This window comes from Pinus tabuliformis, chromosome 8 (genome assembly GCF_031772625.1).
Source record: "Pinus tabuliformis cultivar Carrire ecotype Pingquan chromosome 8, CPIR1, whole genome shotgun sequence".
NCBI lineage: Eukaryota > Viridiplantae > Streptophyta > Pinopsida > Pinales > Pinaceae > Pinus > Pinus tabuliformis.
The window spans coordinates 200,740,482-200,767,858 of record NC_142294.1 but is presented as its reverse complement, the minus strand read 5'-3'; the positions used below and the strand labels follow the sequence as shown (position 1 = coordinate 200,767,858).

Here is a 27,377-nt window from a genome sequence, read left to right as displayed (position 1 = left end):
AAATTAAATACATAAAATTTTAATTATTATTATTATCTATGTTTTAAGCTCTAGTTCAATTCATCTCCTATTACTAAATATTTGATTGAGAAGTCATGGAGTCCATTCACCTTCGAATTAAACCCCAATAATTTAGCTACACCAATATATAGTGGCCTCTTGCCCTGATTTTACCTCCTCTATATATATATCTCACTAATGAAACATAACATTTCACTTAAATATCTATATATATATCACTAATGAAACATAACATTTCACTTAAATATTTACGATTTCTAAAACACCACTTAATCTTATGGATTAAGGGCTCACATGAACGTAGCCTGGTAGAAGTGCCCAAAACCAACCCTTATTGACCACTCGATGTAGCAATATAAGGGCCCGCCCGTCATTCTTCCTGCTTCTCTTTACAGTCTAAATTCGAAATCACCCGAAACCCTTGTGTGAGGAAGCAACTGCAGCAATGGCGGAGTACGATCTAACATCGAAGATTGCTCCCCATCTGGACCGCCATCTTGTTTTCCCACTTCTGGAGTTTCTGCAGGAGAAACAGCTCTATCCGGATGAACAAATTCTCAAGTCGAAGATCGACCTTCTCAGCAAGACCAACATGGTTGACTACGCCATGGACATCCACAAGAGCCTTTACCGCACCGAAGACGTTCCACAAGGTACTCAATGAACGAACGAAGCCATTCCTTCAACCCTAATGGTCGTTTATTTATCTTAGATAAAAAGGACACTAAAACCCTAATGGAGGTTTCTGTCGCAGAACGAAGCCAGGAGCATTAGGGTTTGGTTCTGTTTTGTTTGTTATTTTAGTTCCATGAGGTATAGAGGTATTTGTTTTTTACAGTGAATTATATTGTATGTAATGGAGTTTATAGGGTATAATGATTTAGGACTCACAATCCAGTGATCTTGAGTTTAAACCCCGCTTAAGTCTTTGTATGCATGTATATAATAGTAATCAATGAGAGGAACCCCTCAGTCATCTGCACAAAGGATTTGATTTTGATTTTCAGTTGGTGCATCTCAGGCTTATATGTAAACTACATGCTTATTATGCACTTGCAATCTCAGAGTTAGGTGGGAAGACTCCACCAGCTTTGTTGTGGTTCTCTCGTTCAGCATTTCACAGTCGTCGTGACCCAGGGTAAACTCCAAATTATGTTCACCTAAGGGCATGTGAACAGTAAACACCCCTAGTTCGTCTCTGCATTCCCTGAACAAAAGGCTTGTGCCACCCTTGTCAGTGTTGGTTCAGTACGCTGTGGCCTGGTAGCAAACATAGGCGGCGTCGATGTTAATAAAGAATAGTACTTGATTGCTAATACCAACAAAGGCAGATGGTTCTCGCCACAGTAGCGAGACTAGGCCATATTGGTCTTTCCTGTACAGGAAGACTGCGACTGGTACGGAATTCGCTGTATTTTCTCCAGTGTAAGGATGCATGGTGTAGAAAGTTTTATCATAGTCTTGCTGCAGCATTTCTTAATGCTAGAAAATTGCAGAAATCATTGTCTTGAGAGACACTAACGTTGTCGCCTCCAAAACAAACAGTGATTTCAGACAGCTATCTGCAATTTGCAATGTGTAGGCATCAGTGTTGAAATGATATCTGAATATAACAGGGAAAGGGCGTTGGTGGGTGCTGAAGCGATATAAAAGAATAGTTACATGCCCAACATGGGTTATCCCTCCATCTTCTTCCTTTTCTTGCCTTGAAAGGGAGACACCTCTCTTACAGCAGGGCTAAAAGATATGGAGGGAAGAGAACACATGGACAACCTTCATGCATGATCTAATGAAAAAATTAAAGAGCAATGGCCCTCGAAATGGACAATTTTACCTCCACCTAGCTAACATGCCAAGTGAGACTGGAAATTCTCACTTGATGAAAATTATCAGGTTGAGTGTCATGAAGCAATTGCAACTAAGTCCGACACGTAGGACACGAAAACAAGCGTCTGACGCACATGTAGACCCCCGGAAGCAGGACACGCAGGACACGTTATATATTATTTTATTAAAATATATATGTTTCTTACACAAATTCTCATTCATGCTACAAATTCAGACACAGATCTAGATTCTACATTGTAAATTTATATTTTGTACAATTTAACATTATGCATAGAAATACATTTGTGACAGATTCATCAATGATCCAATAGGAGAAAGGCAAAAAACTGCAGTTTTCTCATTAAGTCATCAAAATCAAAATGTGTTACATAGGTAGACCGTAGTAGCAATACCAATGGCAAATAGAAGTAGCAAATACAAAACAACTACAAGGTAGTAGGTAGCTAATGAGTCGTCAATCATCATCATCATCAAAATCAGCATCACTGTCATGGTCACCACTGCTCTCCTCTGCTGCATCCTCTGCCTCTATATCCAATGTAATCTCTGCATCAGTTGGTGTGGAGGATGACCCCTCAAGAGTATCACTATCGTCAAAAGTGACAGGCTCTAGCATCGGGTCTTTAAGATCCAAGTTGGCCATTGCCAACTCAACACTGCTGTCCAAACCCATATCATCAGGAAAAGCATCCACATCTTTGTCTTTCCCTTCAACCACTCATCCCTCTGCCTGTAAATAAGCCGAAGGTTTGTGTGCACATACACTATTGTCTCTGCTCTGGACTGCTCAAGCCTGCTCTTCTTGATACTACACAAATTCCCATGTGCTCCAATTCCTCTCGCAACAAGAGGATGAAGTCACTTGAGAGAGGAGTCTCACGGCTAACTGTTGTAGAGGAGGGCTTGTTGCCCCATGAGTTGCCCACCAAGAATAGGGCTTCTTAGCCCCCCTGTCTCTAATCACATCATAGCCTACAAATCACCATCCATGTGAGGAGGGAATTTGCGGGAAGGTCCACCATTCAGCCATTCGTGGCTGTAGTATTTTGGGTTTAATGAGTGAGCCAAACAATGCAAAGGTGTGCAATTCTTGTCCCATCTGCTGATAAGAATATCTTGTATGGTGGTGAAGAAGGGCCTTTGATGATGTCCCATACTCAGGGTACTCACTTTGTAAAATAATTGTCCTCACTATGTTTCTTAGAATTGCAACTATTGCCTATTTTTAAACTGATACTTTATGATGTTCTCTGTTACTTTCTTTTTTCATCATTTTAATATTTATTTCTTTACTCAATCTGTAGTGCTTTTGGGTTATGCTTTATTTCCGTTAAATTTCATGTGTATCTTAATGTTTCTACTATGGTTCTCACTCACATTCATTGCTTCGTTTTTCATTTTTTTACAGAAATGACAGACAGGCGCATTGAAGTAGTTGCAAGACTAAAGTCATTGGAAGAAATGGCTGCACCACTGATTAGTTTTCTACAGAATCCATCACTTGTTCAGGAGCTTCGTTCTGATAAACAATATAATCTCCAGATGCTGAATGATCGGTACCAGGTATGTGGAATGTTCTGTACTTTTCTTCCTTTTATATCTGCACATAGGCGAAGCTTTAAAAATCAACTCTGCTTTAGTCTTTGCTCCATCTCTTCGTTTTCTGACATCAATTAGAAAACAAAAAATATTAAACTCTGTGTAACGATGATGTTGATTTACTTGTCTTGTAGTCCTTTCAATGCAAACCTATTAAGGGTTGGACTGAAATCCAATATTAATTATGTATGATAAGCAAACTACAGAGAATTGCAACGGAAAGTACACATGATGTGTTTGCCCAAAATGTTTGCACAATGAGCTATAATGCTATCTGCTGAGCAGGGTTTGATATCTTTTGAAATAAGGGGTTCATTCATGGAGAAAATTGCGTTGAGCTAAATTTATCACGAGATCTATCACTCAATCAAGAGCACTAATAAGAGTTTTTTTTTTTTTTTTCTTCTTCTTTAATTTTGTTTATTTAATCTTAATATTAATATTGCAGAACCTTTAGTTGGTGTCTTAAACTATATCCACATTTTTTTTGTTTAAATATATCTCTATGTTTTGAGTTACCTATTTCAATGAATGGGATTCAAGCTTGATTGTTTTTGTAATTCCATCTGTCACGAATTTAGAGCATTCCTCATCCAGGCAGGTTTGTTGGGTGTTCTCTAGGTATGTGGCACCAGTGTGTTTCTCACTGATGGCATGACCAACTCGGTTTTACTTCATCCAGACTATGCCTCACTTGGCTTATTGTTTTGATTATGTTATAGCAACAGAAATCTTCTCAATCCAAAACCCGAGTCACAACATGATTATGCATCATATTAGATATCATTTTGGGATTCAACTGCGTTAAGTAAGTCATTCACGTATGACCATTTCCATTTCCATGATTATGCATCGTTACAATTTCTTTCACGAGTCTTATTATTAACACATTAGCTCATGCATCAATATAAAAACCATCACATGAAATACAACACAAGATAGTTTGTCCAGGAGCGGCTTGTGACCTAACATCCCACAACAATCTTTATATCGAGTTATACAAGTTACAATCCTTACACTCCAAACTGTACCCTGGCTGCAATATACAACTGTCAACACCCTTTCAGGCCGAATTGGTCCACCAATTGATCCCCACAAAACTTGTCAAAGTATTTGGTCTACCCTTTAGGTCACTCGGACTGCTCGTTGGGTCAGTTCTTACAAGTTATAACCTTCCCTGTTGGTTGTCTCACCGGTCCACTACTCAGATACTTACATTGAATGGTTTGACACCTGGGCCAAACCTCAAAGCTCCCTTTGTCGCATGTTGGGCCACCAATAGGTTGACCCACCTGTCGGTTGTGTCCATCTACCCTTTGGGTCACTTGGACTGCTCGTTGGGTTAGCTCTTACAACCTTCCCTGTTGGTTGTATCACCGGTCCACTACTGAGATACTTCCACTGAATGATTTGACACTCTGGTTGAATCTCAAAACACCCTTTGTCGCACATTGGGCCACCAACAGTTTGACCTACCCGTTGATTGTGTTGCACCCACCTGCATCAATTTGCAACTAAACCCACTTGGCTGTACGGCTCAACACAGACCTATCACATGGCACACATGACACATGGCATATGCTGTTAATGGTCCTCTCCTTCACTCAAATATGAGAGTCAGGCTGGAAAGCAACCTTTGTCACATCCACAAACTCCAAAGTTACCCCAAATGATAACTCGGTTTGCTGCTATTGCAGTCTGTGCCCTTCAACTTCTCCATTGGTTGTGCGAGCTCTCTATGTCATTGCCAAATCGTTGTTATCCCACTCAGTTGAGTTGTGTTATGTCCTTCGTCGAGTTGTGTTCTCCACTTTGTTGAGTTGTGTTTTCCACCATGTGTCTCCCAAGCCAACTCTATAAACATGTTGTGCTCATATAATTGGTCACCATTGCCATGTCATGTGGGCATGCCTTAACCAGTCGCACCCAACTTGTCTTGATTGCGCCAATAACCAATGCACCCATTGTCTCGCTCGTCTTGGTTGTCTTGCGCCAATAATCGGCTTGTCTGTCCATGTTGTGTTAGAGCACAAAAAACTGAGCCTGTTTGGTTGCAGAAAACCCAACATACCTCCGTGAATAAAACAGAACTCTCCGAGTCGGTTGTGCCATGTGATATCGCAAGTGCAAATGCCAGAAATCCCAAATTTCCAACTGAATACAAAAATACATGTGTTGCACATACTTGTGATGATTTCTTTTCGCTGGGTGATGATGCTGATGTGCTCTCCATCTTGGTCATGGACAAGGTACGTGTGCCCATCACACTGAGGTTCTGACACCATCATTATGATAACATCTCTGTTGGATGTTTGATGCTGCAGTGCTTTATGGCTAGCATTAATCAATTCTTTTGTCATTTGTTTTACTTCAACATGTTTTCCTTTCTTCCTTCCACATTTTATGGAGCTGCTAAATGCAGTAGGCCATGAGGATGTTGTTGGAGTAAAACTTTCCCATCCCTAAGTGACTGATGGCTTAATGTTATTCTCATAAATAACACAAATACAGAATTTAATTAAACACAAATGAATTTTAGAAAATTCCAATAGACAATAGCTGGAAAATAAGCAGCAGAAGTGAAAAAATAAAACTCATACATGCACAGTGATTTCTCCTTCAAAACAGCTTTAGAACATTCATAATTCTTCAATGAGCTGTTGAAAACAATAATTTTTCTGGATAAATTTTCTTTCCTGGATTTCTGAAACAGCTTGAGATTAAGAGGATAATTAGATATCTTTGTTATAATTTGATTTATAATTGTCTGATTATATGACATGCTGTTCACTGAATGGGCAGATTGGACCTAACCAGATAGAGGCGCTATACCAATATGCTAAGTTTCAGTTTGAATGCGGAAACTACTCGGGGGCAGCAGATTTTTTATACCAATATCGCACTTTTTGTACGAACAGTGAAAGGAGTTTGAGTGCCTTGTGGGGCAAGCTCGCAGCAGAGATTCTGATGCAAAATTGGGATATTGCTCTGGAAGAGCTTAATCGGTTGAAAGAAATTATTGATTCTAAGGTTTTCTTTGGTTCCATTGTGTATTTCTGTATGCTTGCATTCTATATTGCCTTTATTTTCTTACTAATGCCTGTTTATTGATAACAGAATTTTGCATCACCCCTCAATCAATTACAAAATAGGACATGGTTGATGCATTGGAGTCTCTTTATATTCTTCAATCATGAGAATGGCAGGAATGGGATCATAGATCTCTTTTTCCAAGAGAGGTTAGTGATGCCTTAATTCTTTGATTCTTTCCCAGTAGTCCATCTCTTAGTACTTATATTACTAGTTTCCTAGTAGAGATTTCATTTTTGTTTACATGTTTGTCAAATGTTCAAATTGATTGCCTGGCATGTTCATAGTCTTCTCCTGTAGTTTCCAGATTGCAGACACTGACATAATCATTAGCCATGAATTATTCTTGAGATGAAGAAGCTGTACTTGTTTTATTTGAAGATAAAAAGAATACATTTAGATGGCTAGGTCCTCTGGAAGACTGATAAGCTAACAATGAGTGAGCTGAAGTGCTTGAAAGCAAGAGAGTTGGAACTTTTGGAGCATGGAAGTGAAAATAATCAGTGCTTGAGCAGCATGAAAAAACAAAAGAGCCTACAGAAGTCTAGTTAACAGGTCCAAACCTATACTATTGCTGCTCTCATAAATGGCATTTATTGCATGCATTCTGACGTACTGAGTCCTGAAAGGATGCTGGTCTTTTTAAGGGTCATAGATTATATCTGAAAGCAGCTAGCTCATCTCAGATACTTGGAGAGATGATTACCTAGGATATGTTTGCGGAGGTGCTGAAGTGATTTTCGCCATTGTAGATGTTGATTATTGGCTGGCCTGCTACCTTTTTGACCAGTGCCCTAGCGAGGCAGTTAGCTTCAATATTGTTGTCTCTGTGGATGTGAGAGAATCATATATGCTCAAATCTGGTTGATGCCGGAAACCTTTCTCTCTCGCATCTGATTTCGTATGTTGCTTACTTGCTTTGAGGCGGTTAGCCATGGATATATGTTGCTTACTTGCATTGAGGCTGTTAACCATGGCATCACCAATATATTGACGTAATACCAGGCTCTTGGGCAATTGATAGAAGGGTTCTAGCAATGAGAAATTCCACTTGATAGTTATAACATTGCCTGCACCAAGCTTGAAGCATGTCTTTGAAGTGTTGTGGAGTTGCATCCAACCCATGGGTTTGCTTTGCTCAGGGTTATCCTTGGTTGTTCCATAGGATCTACATTGGGTCATCATCCTTTCTTGATGGGGATCTTGACGCCTTAGGCTATTTTTCTCTTTTTGGAGTTGGCTGTAGTCTAAGGTTGTGTTTTAGCCGATGGTGAATGTCTAGTGAAGGGAGGGAGGCTTTTCCTTGAAAGTTAGAAGCATTGTGGGTGAGCTAAATTTGACCATAGGACTTGGATAGGAAGGGCAAACTTTAGTGTCAGGCATTTTCACTTACTTTTTGTTTTGGAGAGGTTCTGATTGCATTATAGATTCCTTTGGTGTTTATGACAGTGTATCAAGAGGTGAGGGACCACTTTGGTTGATTCTTTACAAAAGAGACATTTTCCTGGTCCTTCCTAGTGCCTTCAGAGATTGTTCTAGCTTAGTATGGAGTTGTTAGAGCAAGTTTAGCTAAGAATAGTTTTAGGAGCAGCTTTTACTTTCCATAGGTGAGTCTACCATACTTGGAGAGATGATTACCTAGGATATGTTTGCGGAGGTGCTGGAGTGATTTTCGCCATTGTAGATGTTGATTATTGGCTGGCCTGCCACCTTTTTGACCAGTGCCCTAGCGAGGCAGTTAGCTTCAATATTGTTCTCCCTGTGGATGTGAGAGAATCATATATGCTCAAATTTGGTTGATGTTGGAAACCATCCTCTCTCTCTCCTGATGACGTATGTTGCTTACTTGCTTTGAGGCGGTTAGTCATGGATATATGTTGCTTACTTGCATTGAGGCTGTTAACCATGGAATCACCAATCTATTGACGTAATACCAGGCTCTTGGGCAATTGATAGAAGGGTTCTAGCAATGAAAAATTCCACTTGATAGTTATAATATTGCCTGCACCAAGCTTGAAGCATGTCTTTGAAGTGTTGTGGAGTTGCATCCAACCCATGGGTTTGCTTTGCTCAGGATTATCCTTAGTTGCTCATTAGGATCTACATTGGGTCATCATCCTTTCTTGATGGAGATCTTGATGCCTTAGGCTATTTTTCTCTTTTTGGAGTTGGCTGTAGTCCAAGGTTGTGTTTTAGCCGATGGTGAATGTCTAGTGAAGGGAGGATTTTTCCTTGAAAGTTAGAAGCATTGTGGGTGAGCTAGATTTGACCATAGGACTTGGATAGGAAGGGCAAACTTTAGTGTCAGGCCTTTTCACTTATCTTTTGTTTTGGAGAGGTTCTGATTACATTATAGATTCCTTTGGTGTTTATGACAGTGTATGAAGAGGTGAGGGACCACTTTGGTTGATTCTTTACAGAAGAGACATCTACCTGGTCCTTCCTAGTGCCTTCGGAGATTGTTTTAGCTTAGTATGGAGTTGTTAAGAGCAAGTTTAGCTAAGAGTTGTTTTAGGAGCAGCTTTTACTTTCCATAGGTGAGTCTACCATCATTCGTTTCCAATTGCTGTTGATGGTATTACTAGTGTTTCATAACCCAACTTTACTAAACAAGAGCCCTTTATTGAATTGGCACCACAGAGAAGTATGTCCTTCTCGTCCCTGAGTTGATACCTGTTTTTATTAATGAAACTCTGAAAATGATCTGTTGATTTGCTGCCTCTCTTGTAAATCTTATATCATCTCTGTTGAGCCAAATCTGATCCATGGATGGTTGAGATAGTGGGACAACAGCTTTTGAGAGGAATTCAAGATGTTGAATGTTGAGTTCTGTAGGATTCTGGGCATTTTGTAGGTTGCTTCCTTCCCTATTCATTTGTGCTTATCTAGCTGAATTGATTTGCCGTTTCTGATTTTCCACTTCGGATAATTGCCAATAATGTTGAGTGACTCTATGAGGGTCTTCTACAAGTTTGAGTCTACCCTGATGTACTTGTTGGGGAATCACACCCATTCCTCTATTGTCTTGGGGTGTATATGTATTTGTGATACAAGATGTGTTGCCAAAGGCTGTGCTTTGATGTTAGAGCTCCATCCTCCCTTGGCTAGCTTGCTTATGAGGAATCGCGAGTAACATAATGCATTTGATTTTTTGGCCATAAATAAGTAAATATGATTTCCTTGATGCCATTGAGGATTATTTTGGGAATGCTTGTAAGCAAGAGCCAAAATACAGATACCATGTTAAGTACACTCTTAGTAAGAGCAGTCCTGCCTGCCATTGATATTGTAGAAATTTCTGTTTTCCCACCCCGGTTTTCAGTTTTTCCTTATTTCTCCCATGTAGTTAAATGCCCATTCCCATAACCATACATTTAACAGACTGAAAAAAATAAATATTGCTGAAAACACAAATTCTGGAAAATTTTCAGAATGTTGGAAATTGCAGAATTAAAAATCAGCAATAAAAAACAGCCATTAAAACACATTAAAACACTGATATTTTTGGTCAACTTGACCCTGGAAAAACCCCCTACAACTCTTGGGGAAAACTAGTTTGAGAGCTCTTCTTTATTTCTGAAAATTGCCTTTTTACAGTGAGAATTATTCAGCAAAAAATCAGCAAGCAAATTTACAACTTATCTCCTTTCCCGTGCCTCACAGCAATCTGGAAATTACAGCAAACAGGACAGCAATAAATGCTGTACGGCCTCCGTTTTGTGTGCAGAAAAATCAGCAAACTGCTCCTCGATTTTTGTGCAAAAATCTGCCTTTCACTATGTGTTGAATCAGCTGTACAAATCTGCTCAACTGCTGCCTTGGAATGTGTGCCAAGCTGCTGTCTCCTTCTCCTCCCTGCTCAGAAATCTCTCTTGCTCTCTTGCTCTCCTTCTCCCAATCTGCTCATGAAAGAATGAATGACCTTTTCCTCCTTTTCCTCCTTTAATATAACTCCAAGTGACTTTTGGGTGATCCAAGTGACTTTTGGGTGATCTCTAAATCCAATGGCTGAAATAGATTTAGATCAATGGTTGAGATTAAATGCTCATTTAAATTTCACTTTCTATTTTTTAATTCACCCCACTTTAATAAAGACCCACTTAGTCATTTATTTCCAAAGTCACTTTTCCTTTCTAATTTTTCATTTACTTTATAAAAGTTACTTTAAAATTAGACTTAATAACTTTATCACTTAAAGTCACTTTTAAATTAGATTTAACTTTATAAAATTATAAAGTCACTTTAGGAGAAAAATTAAATTCTTTTGGACACTTTTCCCTAGGCCAAAGATCAAAGCCTAAGGGAACCACCTGTCCTCCGGTACCAAATTTCAACACTCCCTCTTACCGAGGAAGGTGTTCCTCACCACACCCATCTTGTCTCTGAAGTAGACATGCTTGCCCCGTGGTAAGGCTTTGGTAAGGATATCTGCAACCTGCTCATCAGTGGAAATATACTCAAGCTTCACAGCTCCCTTCTGAACATAGTCTCTGATGAAATGATATCTGATCCCGATATGCTTTGACCTGTCATGAAATACTGGATTCTCCGTGAGTTTAATGCAACTCTGATTATCACAGTAAATCACTGAAGGTCTCAACGGCTGACCAAATAAGCCAAACAACATCTTGCGAAGCCAGATAGCCTCACAACTAGCTAGACTGGCTGCCATATACTCTGCTTCCGCTGAACTCAGTGCTACTGACTGCTGCTTCCGGCTGAACCATGACACTACTGCTGAACCCAACCCAAAACAACACCCTGAAGTGCTCTTCCTATCAGAAGCACAACCTGCCCAATCAGAATCAGTGTATCCTGCCAATCTCACTCCATCTCCCTGCCTGTAGTCCAGACCATAATCCACTGTCCCCTGTAAGTACCGCAAAATGTGTTTTGCTGCCACCCAGTGAACCTTCCTAGGCTCACACATAAACTGACTCATCGTGTTGACTGCAAAACAGATATCTGGTCTAGTGTTGACCAAATACATCAAGGAACCAATCAGCTGCCTGTACAATGTGGGATCCACCAACTCGGAATCCGAAGCATGAAGCTTCTTCCAGTTGGTGATCATCGGTGTCGACATGGGTCTACAATCCTCCATGTGGAATCTGCTAAGGATGTCCACAATATACTTCCCCTGCCCCAGGAAGAAATACCCCTCCTCCTGCCACACATCCAAACCCAAAAAGTAATGCATCAAGCCGATGTCCTTCATCTCAAACTCCGCCGCAAGATCTCTCTTACAGTGCTCTATGAGTCTCTCTGCACCTGTAATGATCAAGTCATCCACATACAGCACCAGAATGAGAGGCTCCTCACCAATCACAATAAAGTAAAGGTTCGGATCTGCCTCACTCTTTGTGAAACCCATCCCCTGCAAGTATGCATCTATCCTGGAGTACCAAGCTCTGGGAGCTTGCTTCAGGCCATAAAGGGCCTTCTTCAATCTGCACACATGGGACTCCTTCCCATGCACCTCAAAGCCCTGTGGCTGCTCAATGTACACCTCCTCCTGTATGAAGCCATTGAGAAATGCGGTCTTCACATCCATCTGGTGGATCTTCCAACCCATCTCTGCTGCTATCGATATAATGGAGCGGATCGAAGTATATCGAGCCACGGGAGCGAAGGTCTCCTCATAATCAACTCCCTCTACCTGGGAGAACCCTCTAGCCACAAACCTCGCTTTGAATTTCTCAATGCTGCCATCTGCAGCATGCTTTACCTTGTAAAGCCATCTGGAAGTAACCACGGATTTGCCCTCAGGCCTCGGCATCACCTCCCAAACATCATTCTTCATGATAGAAGAATACTCCTCCTGCATGGCCTCTCTCCAGACCTGCTGGCTAGCTGCCTCCTCATAGCTAGAAGGCTCAGAGTCAAGGATGCTGGTAACCATCGCCATATAGCTACAAAACCTCTCAGGTGGTCTACTCTCTCTGACCGGCCTCTTCGGCTCAGCAACAGATGTGGCATCTCTCAAGGTGTCCTGAAGCCACTTGGGCTTCCTCTTCCCTGAGCATGCTTCTCCCATAGGAGAATGAAACTCCTCCTCATCACCATCAGTAGCCTGAACTCCTGACTGTCTGTCTGCTGTCCTCCTGCCTGCACCTGAACCTGTAGAAGCTGAGGTACCGTGTGAACTGTCCATCAGTGGACTCCCTAGTGAACTGCTCTGCATGCTGCCCGGAGCACCACCCCTCTGGCTCGATGAGCCACTGCTCACTGACGGACCTGACATCCTCATAGATGTACCTCCGGATCCTCCTGATCCCTGCCCACTGGATCCCTGCGACTGACTCAATTGCTGCTGAGGGTCTGGCTGATCCAGATACTTTAACTCCCGTGACCTCCTAAAGGCCCTGTCCTCCTCGAACTTCACATCCCGTCTGACAACAACTCTCCTCTGTGCAGGAATGTAAATCCGAAAGGCCTTTGAGGTCTCACTGTAGCCCACAAAGATACCCTTCTTTGCGGTGGGCTCTAGTTTGGTCCTCTTCTCCTTGGGTATATAGGAGTATGTAATGCATCCAAAGATATGAAGATGACCAAGATCAGGCTTCTTCCCAGAGAAAGCCTCCTCCGGAGTCATGTGCCCCAAGGCACGATGCGGACTCTTGTTCTGCAAGTAAACAGCTGTGTTGCAGGCCTCTGCCCACAAGAACAATGGCAACCCCTGATCATGTAACATAACTTTGGCAGCCTCTATGATGGATCTGTTCTTCCTCTCCGCAACCCCGTTCTGCTGGGGGTTGTAAGGAACAGTGAACTCCCTCCTAATGCCTGCCTCCGCACAATAGTCAACAAACTCTCCAAGGGTGTACTCTCCTCCATTGTCCGACCTCAAGGACTTGATCTTTTGACCTGTCTGTGTCTCCACAAGAGCTCTGAACTCCTGAAACCGCTTGAAGACCTCACTCTTGGTCTTCAAGAAATAAATCCAGGTCCTCCTGGAGTGATCATCAATGAATGAAACATAGTACTCATATCCACTCAAGGAAACATGAGACATCCGACCGCTCACATCGGAATGAATCAAATCAAGTATCCCCGTCGCTCTGCTGTCACTGCTGGGAAAAGGGGATTTGGCAAATTTGCCCATCGCACAACCTCTGCAAGTATCAAAGTGATCAGTACTGAAATCTGGCACACCTGTAGTGATCTCCCGCAATGTCCTCAAGGCTCCATGATACATATGTCCCATCCTGCGGTGCCAAATCTCACACAGCTCAGAACTGCTAGCTCTGCTGTCGGTACTACTGCTCAATGCCAAAAGGGGTTGGAATGCAAACTTGTACACCTTTGCATGGCGTACACCTATCACTCTAGCTGAATCAGCTGGAGTGTCCCTGGGATACATCAACACCTGTCCTCCCCTGAACAGTACGTCATATCCTCTGTCCTCCAAAGCTGAGACGGATATGAGGTTCTTCCTCATCCCTGGCACATAAAGAACCTCTGACACCTTCAAGGGAGGTTTGGAATCCCTCTGAAATGTCACTATCCCCACCCCGATTGCTCTAACAACTTTGTCATCACTGAGTACTACCTCAATATCAGTGCCACTCTCTGAAAGCTTTGAGAAGTACTCACGGACTCCTGTCATATGACGTGAAGCCCCACTGTCCACATACCAAATACCTGTAGATGCTCCGCTAATCGAGGGAAAAGCATGCTCCCTCTGAACCTGTGTGGCAGGTGATCCTGCACTAGAGGACTCACATGTAGTGAACGCAAACTCCCGGTCAAAACGACCAGCAAAGTCCTCAATCTCTGCTGAAGCTGCCACGTCCTGGTTCTTCCCCTTCTTCTTCTTCTTCTCCGGACACACAACTGCATAGTGTCCCATCTTCTGACAATTCCAACACTTCACCTTGGAATAGTCCTTCTGTGTGTTCCCCTGTTTACCTTTACCTTTGCCTTTGCCCCCACCACTGCTTGTGGAAGCCTGCTTCTTCCCTTTGCCTTTCTTGCCTCCTGCCACCAGTGCTACATCCTCATCCAGCTCAACTGGCTTGGCTGCCCCAAGCTGACCTTTCCTGATCTCTGTCTGAATGCAATCATCCCAAAACCTCTCCCATGTGGGAAGGGTCTCACGTGCACAAACCCCATCAGCAAAGTTCAACCATGAACGGGGGAGGCCATTCACTGCAATACGCACCAACTCAGTGGATGGAATGGCCTCTCCAATCGCTGCCAACTCATCTCTCACATTGGTAATCTTTGTGAGATATCCAACTGCACTATCATTCCCCATCTTAATGTTCTTCAGCTTCTCCTTCAGGGCCATCTTCCGGTTTTCATTGGTACTCTGGTAGAGATTGGACAATGCTGTCCACATCTCATGGGCATTGCTCTTTCCTCTCACATGAGGAATGCAATGGTCTTTGATTCCGTCTAGAATCAGCCTCTTACTCTTATTGTTCTTCTTTTTATACTTAGCCAACTGAGTAACATTAGTGGGCACAACAACAGGGTTCTGTGCGGTATGCACCATGATATCCCAGACTTCTGCCTCCTCAAAGATACTCTGCATTCTCTCCTTCCAAACGCTGTAATTTATATGCCCATCCAGCCTATCCTCCACCCTCAATCCCAATGACATCCTGCTGTCCTAAAACTGAAAAATAGCACTACTGTAGTAAAGATAAAACTGCTGTTTATGAAAAAATCAGCTTGCTGGAATTTTCTGAGTGAAAAATCAACAACTGTAATTTTTTCTTTTGCTGTCCCAAACTGCCCTTCAGCACTCAAGCTCTGATACCATGTAGAAATTTCTGTTTTCCCACCCCGGTTTTCAGTTTCTCCTTATTTCTCCCATGTAGTTAAATGCCCATTCCCATAACCATACATTTAACAGACTGAAAAAAATAAATATTGCTGAAAACACAAATTCTGGAAATTTTTCAGAATGCTGGAAATTGCAGAATTAAAAATCAGCAATCAAAAACAGCCATTAAAACACATTAAAACACTGATATTTTTGGTCAACTTGACCCTGGAAAAACCCCCTACAACTCTTGGGGAAAACCAGTTTGAGAGCTCTTCTTTATTTCTGAAAATTGCCTTTTTACAGTGAGAATTATTCAGCAAAAAATCAGCGAGCAAATTTACAACTTATCTCCTTTCCTGTGCCTCACAGCAATCTGGAAATTACAGCAAACAAGACAGCAATAAATGCTGTACGACCTCCGTTTTGTGTGCAGAAAAATCAGCAAACTGCTCCTCGATTTTTGTGCAAAAATCTGCCTTTCACTATGTGCTGAATCAGCTGTACAAATCTGCTCAACTGCTGCCTTGGAATGTGTGCCAAGCTGTTGTCTCCTTCTCCTCCCTGCTCAGAAATCTCTCTTGCTCTCTTGCTCTCCTTCTCCCAATCTGCTCATGAAAGAATGAATGACCTTTTCCTCTTTTTCCTCCTTTAATATAACTCATAGTGACTTTTGGGTGATCCAAGTGACTTTTGGGTGATCTCTAAATCCAATGGCTGAAATAGATTTAGATCAATGGTTGAGATTAAATGCTCATTTAAATCTCACTTTCTATTTTTTAATTCACCCCACTTTAATAAAGACCCACTTAGTCATTTATTTCCAAAGTCACTTTTCCTTTCTAATTTTTCATTTACTTTATAAAAGTTACTTTAAAATTAGATTTAATAACTTTATCACTTAAAGTCACTTTTAAATTAGATTTAACTTTATAAAATTATAAAGTCACTTTAGGAGAAAAATTAAATTCTTTTGGACACTTTTCCCTAGGCCAAAGATCAACCCTAAGGGAACCACCTGTCCTCCGGTACCAAATTTCAACAGATATATGGTTCTGGATCCAATGGGAGATTCATGGTTGGATTTTGTTCAAAGGCCAGAACCAGTATTGGCTTCAAATAGAATTCCAATTAGATTAAATTGTCCTCAAATGGTTGAACTGAGAATCGTAGATATTGCAACACCATCTTTCTTTGTATTTGATTAACTTTGTGGAAGCACATGTAGGATTTCCTCAGGTATATGTCCATCCTAGTTACATTACAGAAAAAGGTTACGGTCCTATATCCTTTTGTCTCTACCACAGAATCATAACCAAACTGCAGGAGGTTGTCTACAGACATTAAATGCTATCTTTTGACCCCTGCTGCTATCTCGATGCCTGTTATGGTCCCTGAACTGAGTCTATATCAAGTATTAGTTGAGCAAAAGCAAGAGGAGGGGGAAGAGGAGATGGAAAAACTGAGTGGTCGAGCCATTTATTAGAATTGTATATGAAATAGAATTGTTACAGGCCTCCATCCAGTTAATAAGGGAGGAAGATAATTCAACCTGCATGAGAAGTAGATGAAGATTCATCTAGTTGATTCTGTCAAAATCTTTGGTAATGTCTACTTTGGCTATGAAGTTTTTCTTGTGCCTCATTTCAATTGAGTGCAAGACCTCTTGAGTCGTTTCAATTGAATTTTTTTAATCCTTACCCTCTAGAAAACCCATTTGTCTTTAGTATGATTGTCGATAGTATGGACTTTAGTTTGAATGAATGTTTGATCTATGATCTTGTATACTATGTCACAAGGTTCATCGAACTTCAACCTCGAGGTTCAAATTTAATGAACCTAAGAAAAAATTTGAGGTTTCGTGAGGCTGTTGAGCCACAGCTCAAGAATGTAACTTCGTGTCACAACTCACTCTTTACTTGAAGTTTCCAAGTCGTCAACAACATTTTTATGTTTTTTCCTCAATGACCTTGATGATGTACTTGTCCATAATATCCAAGAACCCTTTGAAGAACTTCACAGGGAATGCATCTGGCCATAGTATTTTTTCATTTTTAAGAATCATGAGAATATGGGTTAGCTCCTCCCTTTCAACCAGCATTGATTGCTCTGATTTCATGTCTTCATCTTCCCAACTAGAAAATATCGAGGCCTCAACTAAAACATCCTGGATGGTTTCCTTCTGGGGCCGAGCATAGATATTCTGGAGGAAAGAAATCAATGATTTGCTTGTATGTGAGAAAATGTCACATAACTCAACTCTGTTGCGATTCCTCTAGATTGTTTTGCATGCTCTTCTGGAATTTTGCTTGCTTGTGGAAGAGTGTGGTATTGCCATCCCACTGCCTCAAGCCAGATAGTCTTTCTTTTCATTCACCATTGGGCCTCCTTCCAAGCGGGAAGGGTGCTTCATCTTGTTTCAGATCCTATAGCATTTTCTAGGAGTTCTGGGAGGAAACCACCCTCCACATTAGACTCTTGGACACTAGCTATCTGACCTACCACTTTCTTGGGCTCTGAATCTAACTGTTTGAATTTATTTTTAACCCATTCTTTGATTATTCTATTGGCTTTGACAAAATGTTTTTGGAAGTGCTCCATAGTCTAGTTCCTTTTGGAAGTTGTGGAAGGTGTCCAACTTTTTCTCATGAGGTGCGTGCTTATTGCAAGAGTTAAAGACAAAAGGGATTGAATTAAATGGGGTTGGGTGCTTCATGCTATCGTTCATTAATTCTAGCAGGATGATCAAGTGATCTTAGCCTCCATATGTTTCCGTGATTCATTTGCACTTGCCCACTGAGGAGGGTAAGGTGCCCTGACACTTGCCTATGTATTTGTGGTTTGCCCTGTGTTTGTGTTTGTGTTTGTGCTTATGCCTATACCATGTATTGCGGGGCTTAAAGACAAAAGGGATTGAATTTAATCAGGGCTGTGAGTTTCCTTTTATCATACTCAAATCCTAGTTAAATGACTGAGTGATCTGATCATCCGTATGCTTCTGTGATTCATTTGCGCTTGCCCACTAAGGAGGGTAAGCTATCCATCACTAAGAATCTATCTAGACAATTTCCCATGCGAATATTGCTTTGTCCTGTTCTTTGTGTAGGTAGGATTAAGCATGTTGGGTTCCTCATCCAGTAAGGCAGAGTCTTTGCAAAAGGATCATAAAATTTTTGAAATTGGATCATTCCTTTCCTTGAAGTCCCATTTTCTCATGCTGTTGAGTATCAAATTCAGATCTCCCCCAATTATTTGAGAGCGGGAGTCGTAGTAGTAATCCTCTGAGCTTAAGGTTTTCAAAAAGCTGTTGTGGGTACACTTGAAGCCCATAAGCATTTAATAGGTTCAAGGGTTGGTTCAGTTCCCTGGAGAAAGTGGTTATCAACATTGTGTTGTCTGATTTTAGACTTCTAACTAGGTAGGTCAGACTCCGGTTTTCATCCCACCACCAGTCTGCTAGAAAGGCCTTGTGCATTGGAGCAATCAAATTTCCAGTTCTTTTTATGAATCATGGTCTCTTGAATGAAGATGATTGAATTTTTGTGAACAAAATGAATCTTTGTAATGTACCCAGCTATACCTTGGCTGGGTCGCACTACCATCAAACCTACCACTAAACTGACTCTGACCATCTAGATGGTTTTTCATATAACCTGCCATATATGCAACATATAAATAACCAAGACAGCAATATAAACAGGAAAAACAAATGCAAACCATGACATCATGTACATTTGGAAGAAAACATAACATGATAGCATATGAGAGGTATATTTACATAACCACTTATCTTTCATGTAATCACTGACTGGCTGCAGACCTTGGATGTTCATCCCAGCATTAGACTTTGCATGAGTTCTGTCAGTGGTGGGTCACCCCTGAGCTGGGGCTATGACTTCACAAGAGCAAAGGCTTAACCAAAGCTGGCTATGATACCTAATCAGTACCAAACATTGTCAGGGCCAAGGTATGAAACCCCAACAGCACTCCTGACCTACAAGCCCTTGTTCCCCATCAGCCTGCACAACAATTTCAGATTGCCCTCTATGTCCACTGACAGACTTTGTGGTTCTGGTGATTATCTGATGTGTCTTTTCTGTAGGTGGTTGCAAGAAAATCCTTACAAACTGGTTCAAGAGTCTTAATATAGAGCCTTTAAAGTCATTCCCATATAGTCATCTTAAAAATAGGTGGAGTGGATGCCTAAAAACAAGCAAGAACTCTTTTCAAACCATGCATGTGCCATCTCTTTGAAAAGACATTGGCTGCTGCTGCTGATGTATTTGACGCAAAAAACCAAAGCTACTGTCCTAAGCTCACCTGCACAATACTTAGTCATGACCTTATCAGCAGGAAGCAAGATCCCCAACAAGGGAAACGTATCCAAGGATTTGAGACCTGCTCCATCTGAAACTTAGAAAGGGCAAGCCAAGGATGTTACAGATATTGTGAGCCATATCATCAAGACAGAATATTTGTAGCTTGTGACTATCAAATATCCAGGCACATGACATATATCTCAACAACTTTTCTTTTAAAGGATATATATCACAAACATGCCATTCTAGATAAGAATTGGTTAGTGCTTTGTAAATTAATTCTGAATAATCATCATTTGGGTAGAGCTTCCTCTAAATAAAATAATCATTCGAAAGCACTGTCCTCTCTTAATGCCACAACCACCTCAATTAAAGGATCATGTCGACCAATGGAGGACACTTCTACTGCTAAATCATGAGTGACTTTGGCATGCGGATCACAGTTCTTGTATACTCAATGACCAGAACCAGACATTTTTATCTTCCTGTTTTTGACACCCTCATTGAACTCTGGAATGCTGTCAACTGTGCCAAATTAGATATTTTCACTCTCAGACGCAGGCATGCTGCTGTCCTTTGGTGTTTTATTGACATGTACATTCTGTTTCTATAGCCTGCACTCGTGGTGCTCTACATGATCACATCTCTTTTAGGCATTCTGTTAAACACCTTGTGTCCATCCTCTACTATATTACCGTTGGCATATATGGTGAAAAAGGCATCAACCACAGATATATCCAGTTGAAAATCTGTCCTAATTCTAAGAGCATGGACTTGCTTACCCTGCTTAATAGTCTCTGAAGTCGACCATGGAGGTTGTCATAGTTAAATCTCATAGCATACGGGAAAAGCAATACCTGTCTTTCTATTAACACAAATTAAAGATTTACCAACCTTGACTAATGTATTTCCCATACCTGTCACCAGAAAATCGAGCAGTTTATATTCATGTTATATCTTTCTAAATTTCCCAATCAATTCACCATGGATTCACATATATGCTCCTTGGAGAAGGGCAAACCTTCTGCCAGCTTTCATTGCAACAACAGCAGAGCCACAAGCAGTTGTTACATTTTGGCTTTTTTGTGTGAATCTTTAGAAGATGCATAACGATGACAAACTCCTCTTTAAACTTAAGTTCATACTCTGGCATAAAAGAAAGTTTGGAAACCTCTAAGAACTTGCAAACTTCCTTAGAATTCACAATATCTAGATTGTCGATAAAGTGATTCAGGTACCCTTTTATTTTAGACTTAGCTCCATCAGATTTATGTTGCAAGTGTCCTATTGCTGGATGAATGACAGGCAATGTTGCAATGGAGGGAACATCTCTGTGCCAAAAAGTGTGCCAATCTGGCACCTTCATGCAGCGTAGAAAGTCTTCTTTTACTTGGATGGGTTTCCTTTTGGTACGAGGATACTGGTTCTTCATCATGCCATTCCTCTTGACATTATAGAAATCCAGGGTTCATATACTCTACTATGTAGTGCAAAAAATGACCCAAATCTCACGAGGAAACATAAATTTCGTACTATTCACAGAGATGGCATTTCGAGGAAACATGACCCAAAAGGTTGCAAAACTCAAAGACTTACCCTTGTTGATGGTAATTTTCCATGGAAATCCAGACAATTTCCCCTCAGTGGAATTTTTACAGATCCTTGTGTAAAGTGGATGATCTGTCATCATTCATGAATCATAAGCCATGATTAAGAGCTGGGTGTATTAAAGGTGATTCTTTTTATGCTGTTAATAAAGCTTTCTTTCATCAAATTTGATCACAATTTTAACAGTTATTTGTCTGAATTTTATTGGTTATTCAAGACTAGAATTTGTCTTACGGCTTGGTTGAAAAATTTGAATTTTATGCATTTTTTCTTGCAAAAAGAAGCCCGCACTTCCATTCATATTGAAAATAAATACATTTTGTATATAAACACATGAAGTGTGCATTCATGAAGGATCTGCCCAAATCCTTGTGTGGCAATCATTACCTAGATTATGCTTACAGTAAAAATGCACTCACAATTCTTCCAACAAAAAAGTAAAAAATAAAAAATAAAAATAAATATAGTACAATTAGGGAGAACAAGTAATGTAGGCATCACTAGTCTTCTCCTTCTTTCCCTTCTTCTTTTGGACCACGTGCCAGACCTCGAGCTTGGGATCCACTGGAACCAGGGCCAAAACACCCATCGATGACTCTGGTGGGTTTTCTTTGTCTGATTCTAATCCTTCTGATACATGGGCCCGCTTTATACCCCCTGTTTCATCCTCCCTTTGATTCATTTTTTGTTCTAATTTTGTCACCTGTATCGGTATTGCGTATGTCCCACACTGATTATAAGTAGTATCAATATGATCTTGAATGCCCCCTTCCTCTTTTTCTGAATTCTCCATGATTTCTTCTTCCACCTCCGGAGTATGTGTCTGTAAACTTCCATCCCCTTGGCTTATGTGCCATTTTCTTTTTTGGGATTTTGTTTGTTTGGTTTGTTTGTTTGTTGGTTATTATTTATTTGTGGTCATGTTCTTCAAATGTCCTGTTTTGAAACAGTTCATACATCCGAAAGCTATGTTCTCGTATTCTAGAGGTTGGGAGCACTGGAGATTTTTGTGTTTATCATAATCTTAGATCAATCTCCACGCATATTCTAGCAAAGGTGAAAATGCCTTTCTCAGTTCTGTCACTGTCCCTCTTTTTGAATTTTCCCAAAGTGTTACCTATATCCTCTAGAACCTTATGGTGCCAAAAGGGAAGAGGAAGATTTGTGAGCCTACACAAACCGACATTTTTGAGACCACCATGTTTGTTGCATCAAATTCTGAGAACCATGGGGTTATAAAGAGTCCAGCATATAATACAAAATCATAATCTTTCTCTGTATCAAAATGTACAATGAAGAATCCTTTGGAGCATAGGTATAGGTCATAGTTAGTTGTCCATGAGGAAAATATCCATTGATGTAATGCTTTTGGTTTTGGCCAAAAACCATTAAATCGACAAATGATTGCCTTTTTTGCATGGTAGAGAAGAGGGTATTTACCTCTGCAAAATCAATTTACACTGGTGGGGAGAGTTCTATTCGTTCAACAATGTATGGGCCTGGGATGTTTTGTATTTGTTCTGCAGAGGAGGGTTTATCTTTTAAAACATCTTTAAAAGAGGTGGCTGTTCCTTTGTGTATCTGGAGCCTGGAGCCTCACCCCTCAGCCCCATATTCAGTATAATAGTGGATTCCCTTTGTATATGATATTCTTTAATATGGCTTAAATTTTCAAGAACCCTCCCCTCAAATTGTAGATTTTTTCAAAGGACTGGTATGCCCATTTATCCCCAATACTTTGTTTCAGTTTTTTTAACAATGTCTAAGCTCCTCACCCAAAATATTGAGGTCTTCCCATATAATTTTTTTGTAAAAATTTGGAAAGGGCTGTGAGCCAGCCCGCTCTGTCCTTTACTAAACTCAGAACCAGAATAATGGGTGTCCACAGCTTGAGAGGGAAACACCCGAAAATGTGCCGAGAGAAAACTGCCAGACATACCCATAAATGCTGGAACAGAGCATATATAAAACATAGAAAATTTGGTTTGTGGGTACTTACACAGAGACCCATGACAGGCCTTTAAGTCCTGTCGCTCTTGTGTTCTAGATTCACCAGACCCTGCAACCACTATGCAGTAGCTCCCGTGGCAGGAATTTCAATTATTTAAACCCCAAAAGCAAATAAACCCTGTAACTCCCTCGCATCCGAACTGGAATAGTTATGTGCCCGCCAACACCGCAAAACCAATCTACAGCACCATTAACAATACAGTATTCCAGCTTGTGGCATAACCAAGGAATGGGGTCAACTACTGGGTCTGAACCCCCACTGCCATCTTGATACCTGTACAATGGCTGAAGGATAAGCAAACTATTCACTGCGAGAGATGGTAAAAAAAGACCCTGTCCCTGGCCGCACTTGAAATGAATAAACATTCACCCCTTTAGCAGGATTCCCAGGGACGCCATGGAAATTACCCGAACATTCCTCGGATCCATGTCTGTCAACACCAGAGAGGGAAAACCTATATCGCGCGCTCTCCATATTTCGGTATTGAAAAAATATCCTATTATTTATCATGGGTAAGTGTACTGGTTAAGAGTGCACTATACATTACAGCCTTTGGATATTTTTTGAAGATTTGGCATTTCATGACTGTCACTTAACAGTATAAAATAATATGTTATGCGTTTGGCTGTTTTCTGAATTCTTTGCTTTTTTTAGTAATGAGTTGGCATCGTTTTTTGGTTGTCTGAATAGTGTTTCCTTTGTCATTACTATTTCACATTTAGCAGTATAAATTAATATTGTATGGGTTTGGCTGTTTTCTGAATTGTTTGTTATTCTTTAGTAATGAGTTGGCATTGCTTTTTGTTTGTCTAAATACTAAAATAGTGTTTGCTGTGTTATTATTTCACATTTTTTTTGATTTCAGATGTTTTCCTTGTTTAGGTATTTGAATGCAATCCAGACAAATGCACACCATCTTCTTCGTTATCTTGCTACTGCAGTGGTTGTTAATAAAAGGAGGAGAAATATGCTGAAGGAGCTGATTAAAGTTATCCAGCAAGAGCAATATACATATAAAGATCCTATCACAGAATTTTTGGAATGTTTGTATGTAAACTATGATTTTGAAGGGGCGCAGCAGAAACTTGTTGAGTGTGAAAAAGTATGTTTCCTCTCCTTGGCATCTTAGATTAACATATTTTTCTGTCATTTTCCATATCCACGATTTGTGCATATTCAGCAAGTAGATCGTTTGGGTAATATTTTATTGAATATTATGGAGTTGAAAGTGACATTGTGATGGATAATCTCAAAGAAGCCAGACCTATAGTTACCTTTCAGTCCTAACGGAAAGTTCAGGAGTATCTTAGGTGACACTCCATTATAATGGGCATTAAGAGAACCATGACCAGGTTTCTTAAAAACAGAGCTAACCCTTTTCTTGGGGGCGATGCCCAAAAGTCTTCCTTTCGCGGGGATGCTCAGAAGCACCCCTTTTGTGGGGGGATGCGCAAAAGCACCCCTTCCTGGTGGAGGATATCCAGGAATGCCCCTTTTGGGGAAAAGCACCCCTTCATGGTGGAGGATATCCAGGAATGTCCCTTTTGGGGAAATGTGTCCCCCACACTGGGGAAATGTTACTCCCTATGTTTCTTCATGTTCTACCGAATGTTTCCCCAGGTGTCTCCCTTCCCGAGAGCATGTTAAATGTGGGGGTACGTTTCCATGAAATACTGATTTTAACAGTAAATGGCTTTATTATTATTATTTTAGTTGCCCATAGTGACTCAAGTTATTAACAAAGAGTGTTTTTGCAGGTAATACTGAATGATCCCTTCCTCGGTAAGCAAGTTCAGGAGGGAAATTTTGTTACAGTGCCTCTGAGGGACGAGTTTCTTGAAAATGCACGTCTTTTCATTTTTGAGACATATTGTCGCATTCATCAATGTATTGACATACGGTAAGAGTGCTCAACTTGAAACACATCAAGGTGACAGAATATTCAAACTTCAAAGGAACATTCATTTCCGTTTCTGGTTTATGTAGTCTGGAATATGGATGCTATATCCATTGTTAGTATTTAGTATTTACTGTTTTCTACATTAATCTGTCTAGTTTCCTGTTCTTGTTGATAAATTCTTCATCTCTTGCTGTCACTCTGGGTCCCCTTCGAACTGTGCATCATTTTTCTTACACAAACCTCTCTTGAAATGTTTCTTTCCATTGCATCTCCATTTTTATCCTTTGGAGACTTGTGGACCTTTTCTCTGAAATGAGGGTGGCCTTGATTGCTTTTGAAGTTTGTGTATACTCAATATTTTTTCATATTTGTAGCATTTGCAATTGCATCTGTTAACTCATTTTCTGTGATATGTTATTTACATGGATCATACCATACGTGTTGCTAAAAGCATAGAAAGCAAATTCAAGTCTAACATATTGCCCGAAACTGGTTTGCCTGCCAGAATGCTTGCTGAAAAACTCAGTATGAGCTATGATGAAGCAGAGCGATGGATAGTGAACCTTGTAAAGAATGCAAAGTTGGATGCTAAAATTGATTCGACATCAGGGACTGTGGTCATGGGAACTAACCACACAAATGTGTACGTGAGGATATTCAATTGTCATTTGTTATGCCAATGACCACTTCTATCTGCAGCATTGACGATCTATTGTTCTATATTTCCATAATCATGACATTGACTATGAATTGCAGGTACGAGCAAATTATAGAGAATACAAAACAGTTGTCTATGCGAACATATGTGTTGGCAAATAATGTTGCTTCAATTGCTGTGCCTGTCACTCAAGTGCCTACTATTCGATAGAGATTTGAAGTTAACAAGGTCGATGCTGCGAAAGGTTGAGTTCAATGCAGGGAAACTTTGAGGTTTTCCTTCCTCTGCAAAATTGATTGAATTTCTAGAAGTTAAGTTTGCGGTTTTTTGTTGATGACGTTTGCCAGAGCTAATTTTCCAGAGCTAATCAGCGCAATTGTAACCCAACTTTTATTTAACCCATTTTTTCTGGTGAATTTGAAAAACGCCTGGAATGGATTAAAATAATTGCTTTATAAAGAACAGGCAGAAGTCGCTGCGTGTTGTATTTTTGGAGCAGACTTTGTTTGATATTACAACATAGCAGTATTTATGACGGCGTCATCATGGTACAAGGTGTTTTCATTTATGTTGAAACCTGCATGTTGAAAGCAAAGCCGAGTACCTGTTTGTATTTCAATTCATGTTGCATACAAGCATGTGCGAAACCCATAATAGGCCGGAGTGCATTTTGAATGGAATAAAATTCGAAATATATGCTATCGGCATATTATGATAAGTCCTTGGTTACGAGGATTTTGTGATAAAATGCCAAACAACGTCATTTATTGGAAAAATTGAAAAAACTGCGTAGCTTAGAAGGTTTGTTCCACTGTGGTCTACAATTATAACTCTAATGTTAATATATTTTTATTCTCTATGATAAGTCCTTGGTTACAAGGATGCTGTCATAAAATGCCAAACAACGTCATTTATTGTAAAAGATTAAAAAACTGTATAGCTTAGAAGGTTAGATCCACTGTGGTCTATAATTATAACTCTAATTGTAATATATTTTTATTCTCTAGGACTTCAAATCTGTAGGTATTGCATTGTATATAGTGTTTAATTTAGTGTAGATTTATCGGGGCTGAGAAGGATCAATTTCCAACAGTTGCAAAGCTTTCCTTAAATTATGATCCCTGGGTTCATTATAGATCTTGAGCTAAGATGAATCTACAGTTCTTAATATGCAATGTGTTAACTCCATGTTGAGCATGGAGTTACACTTCTTCACATTGAGCAACACACCATAGAAATCTTCCTTGGTGAAAACTTTTCTCATTTTTTGTTTTTGTTTTCACGGAATGACAGATTTAGAGTTAATATGATGCATGTCAACTCTATGTGGATCATGGACAAAATTACACATCTCCTTCACACTGAGCAGCTCATCATTCAAATGTTTTAGCCATAATAATTTTTTTACTCTTTGTTTCTCTCTCCATATTGCTGATATATTTGCTGATATTCAAATATTTTATTTAATATATTTTAAATTGCCACATATCGATTTCCAAACTAAGAATGAAGTGAATTTGTTATTAAGAATGGAATGTGGATTATGTATC

At 40.2% G+C, this 27,377-nt stretch overlaps 1 protein-coding gene across 1 annotated transcript; it reads left to right on the top strand.

Annotated features, from left to right (window-relative positions):
• Positions 1-358: 358 nt before the first annotated feature.
• Positions 359-26,370, top strand: EIF3E (eukaryotic translation initiation factor 3E). The gene is made up of 8 exons (XM_089371954.1): positions 359-674; positions 3,278-3,432; positions 6,271-6,498; positions 6,586-6,707; positions 24,152-24,371; positions 25,027-25,169; positions 25,675-25,812; positions 25,926-26,370. The coding sequence occupies exons 1-8, from the start codon at positions 467-469 to the stop codon at positions 26,035-26,037; spliced, it is 1,326 nt and encodes a 441-aa protein (XP_089228080.1). The 5' UTR covers positions 359-466; the 3' UTR covers positions 26,038-26,370.
• Positions 26,371-27,377: the final 1,007 nt, after the last annotated feature.

Excerpts from the sequence above, each read along its gene's own strand:
- EIF3E (XM_089371954.1), top strand. The coding sequence starts at position 467 with ATGGCGGAGTACGATCTAACATCGAAGATTGCTCCCCATCTGGACCGC. Across the intron at positions 3,433-6,270 it reads TGCTGAATGATCGGTACCAG|ATTGGACCTAACCAGATAGA; the intron begins GTATGTGGAATG and ends CTGAATGGGCAG. Across the intron at positions 24,372-25,026 it reads AACTTGTTGAGTGTGAAAAA|GTAATACTGAATGATCCCTT; the intron begins GTATGTTTCCTC and ends GTGTTTTTGCAG.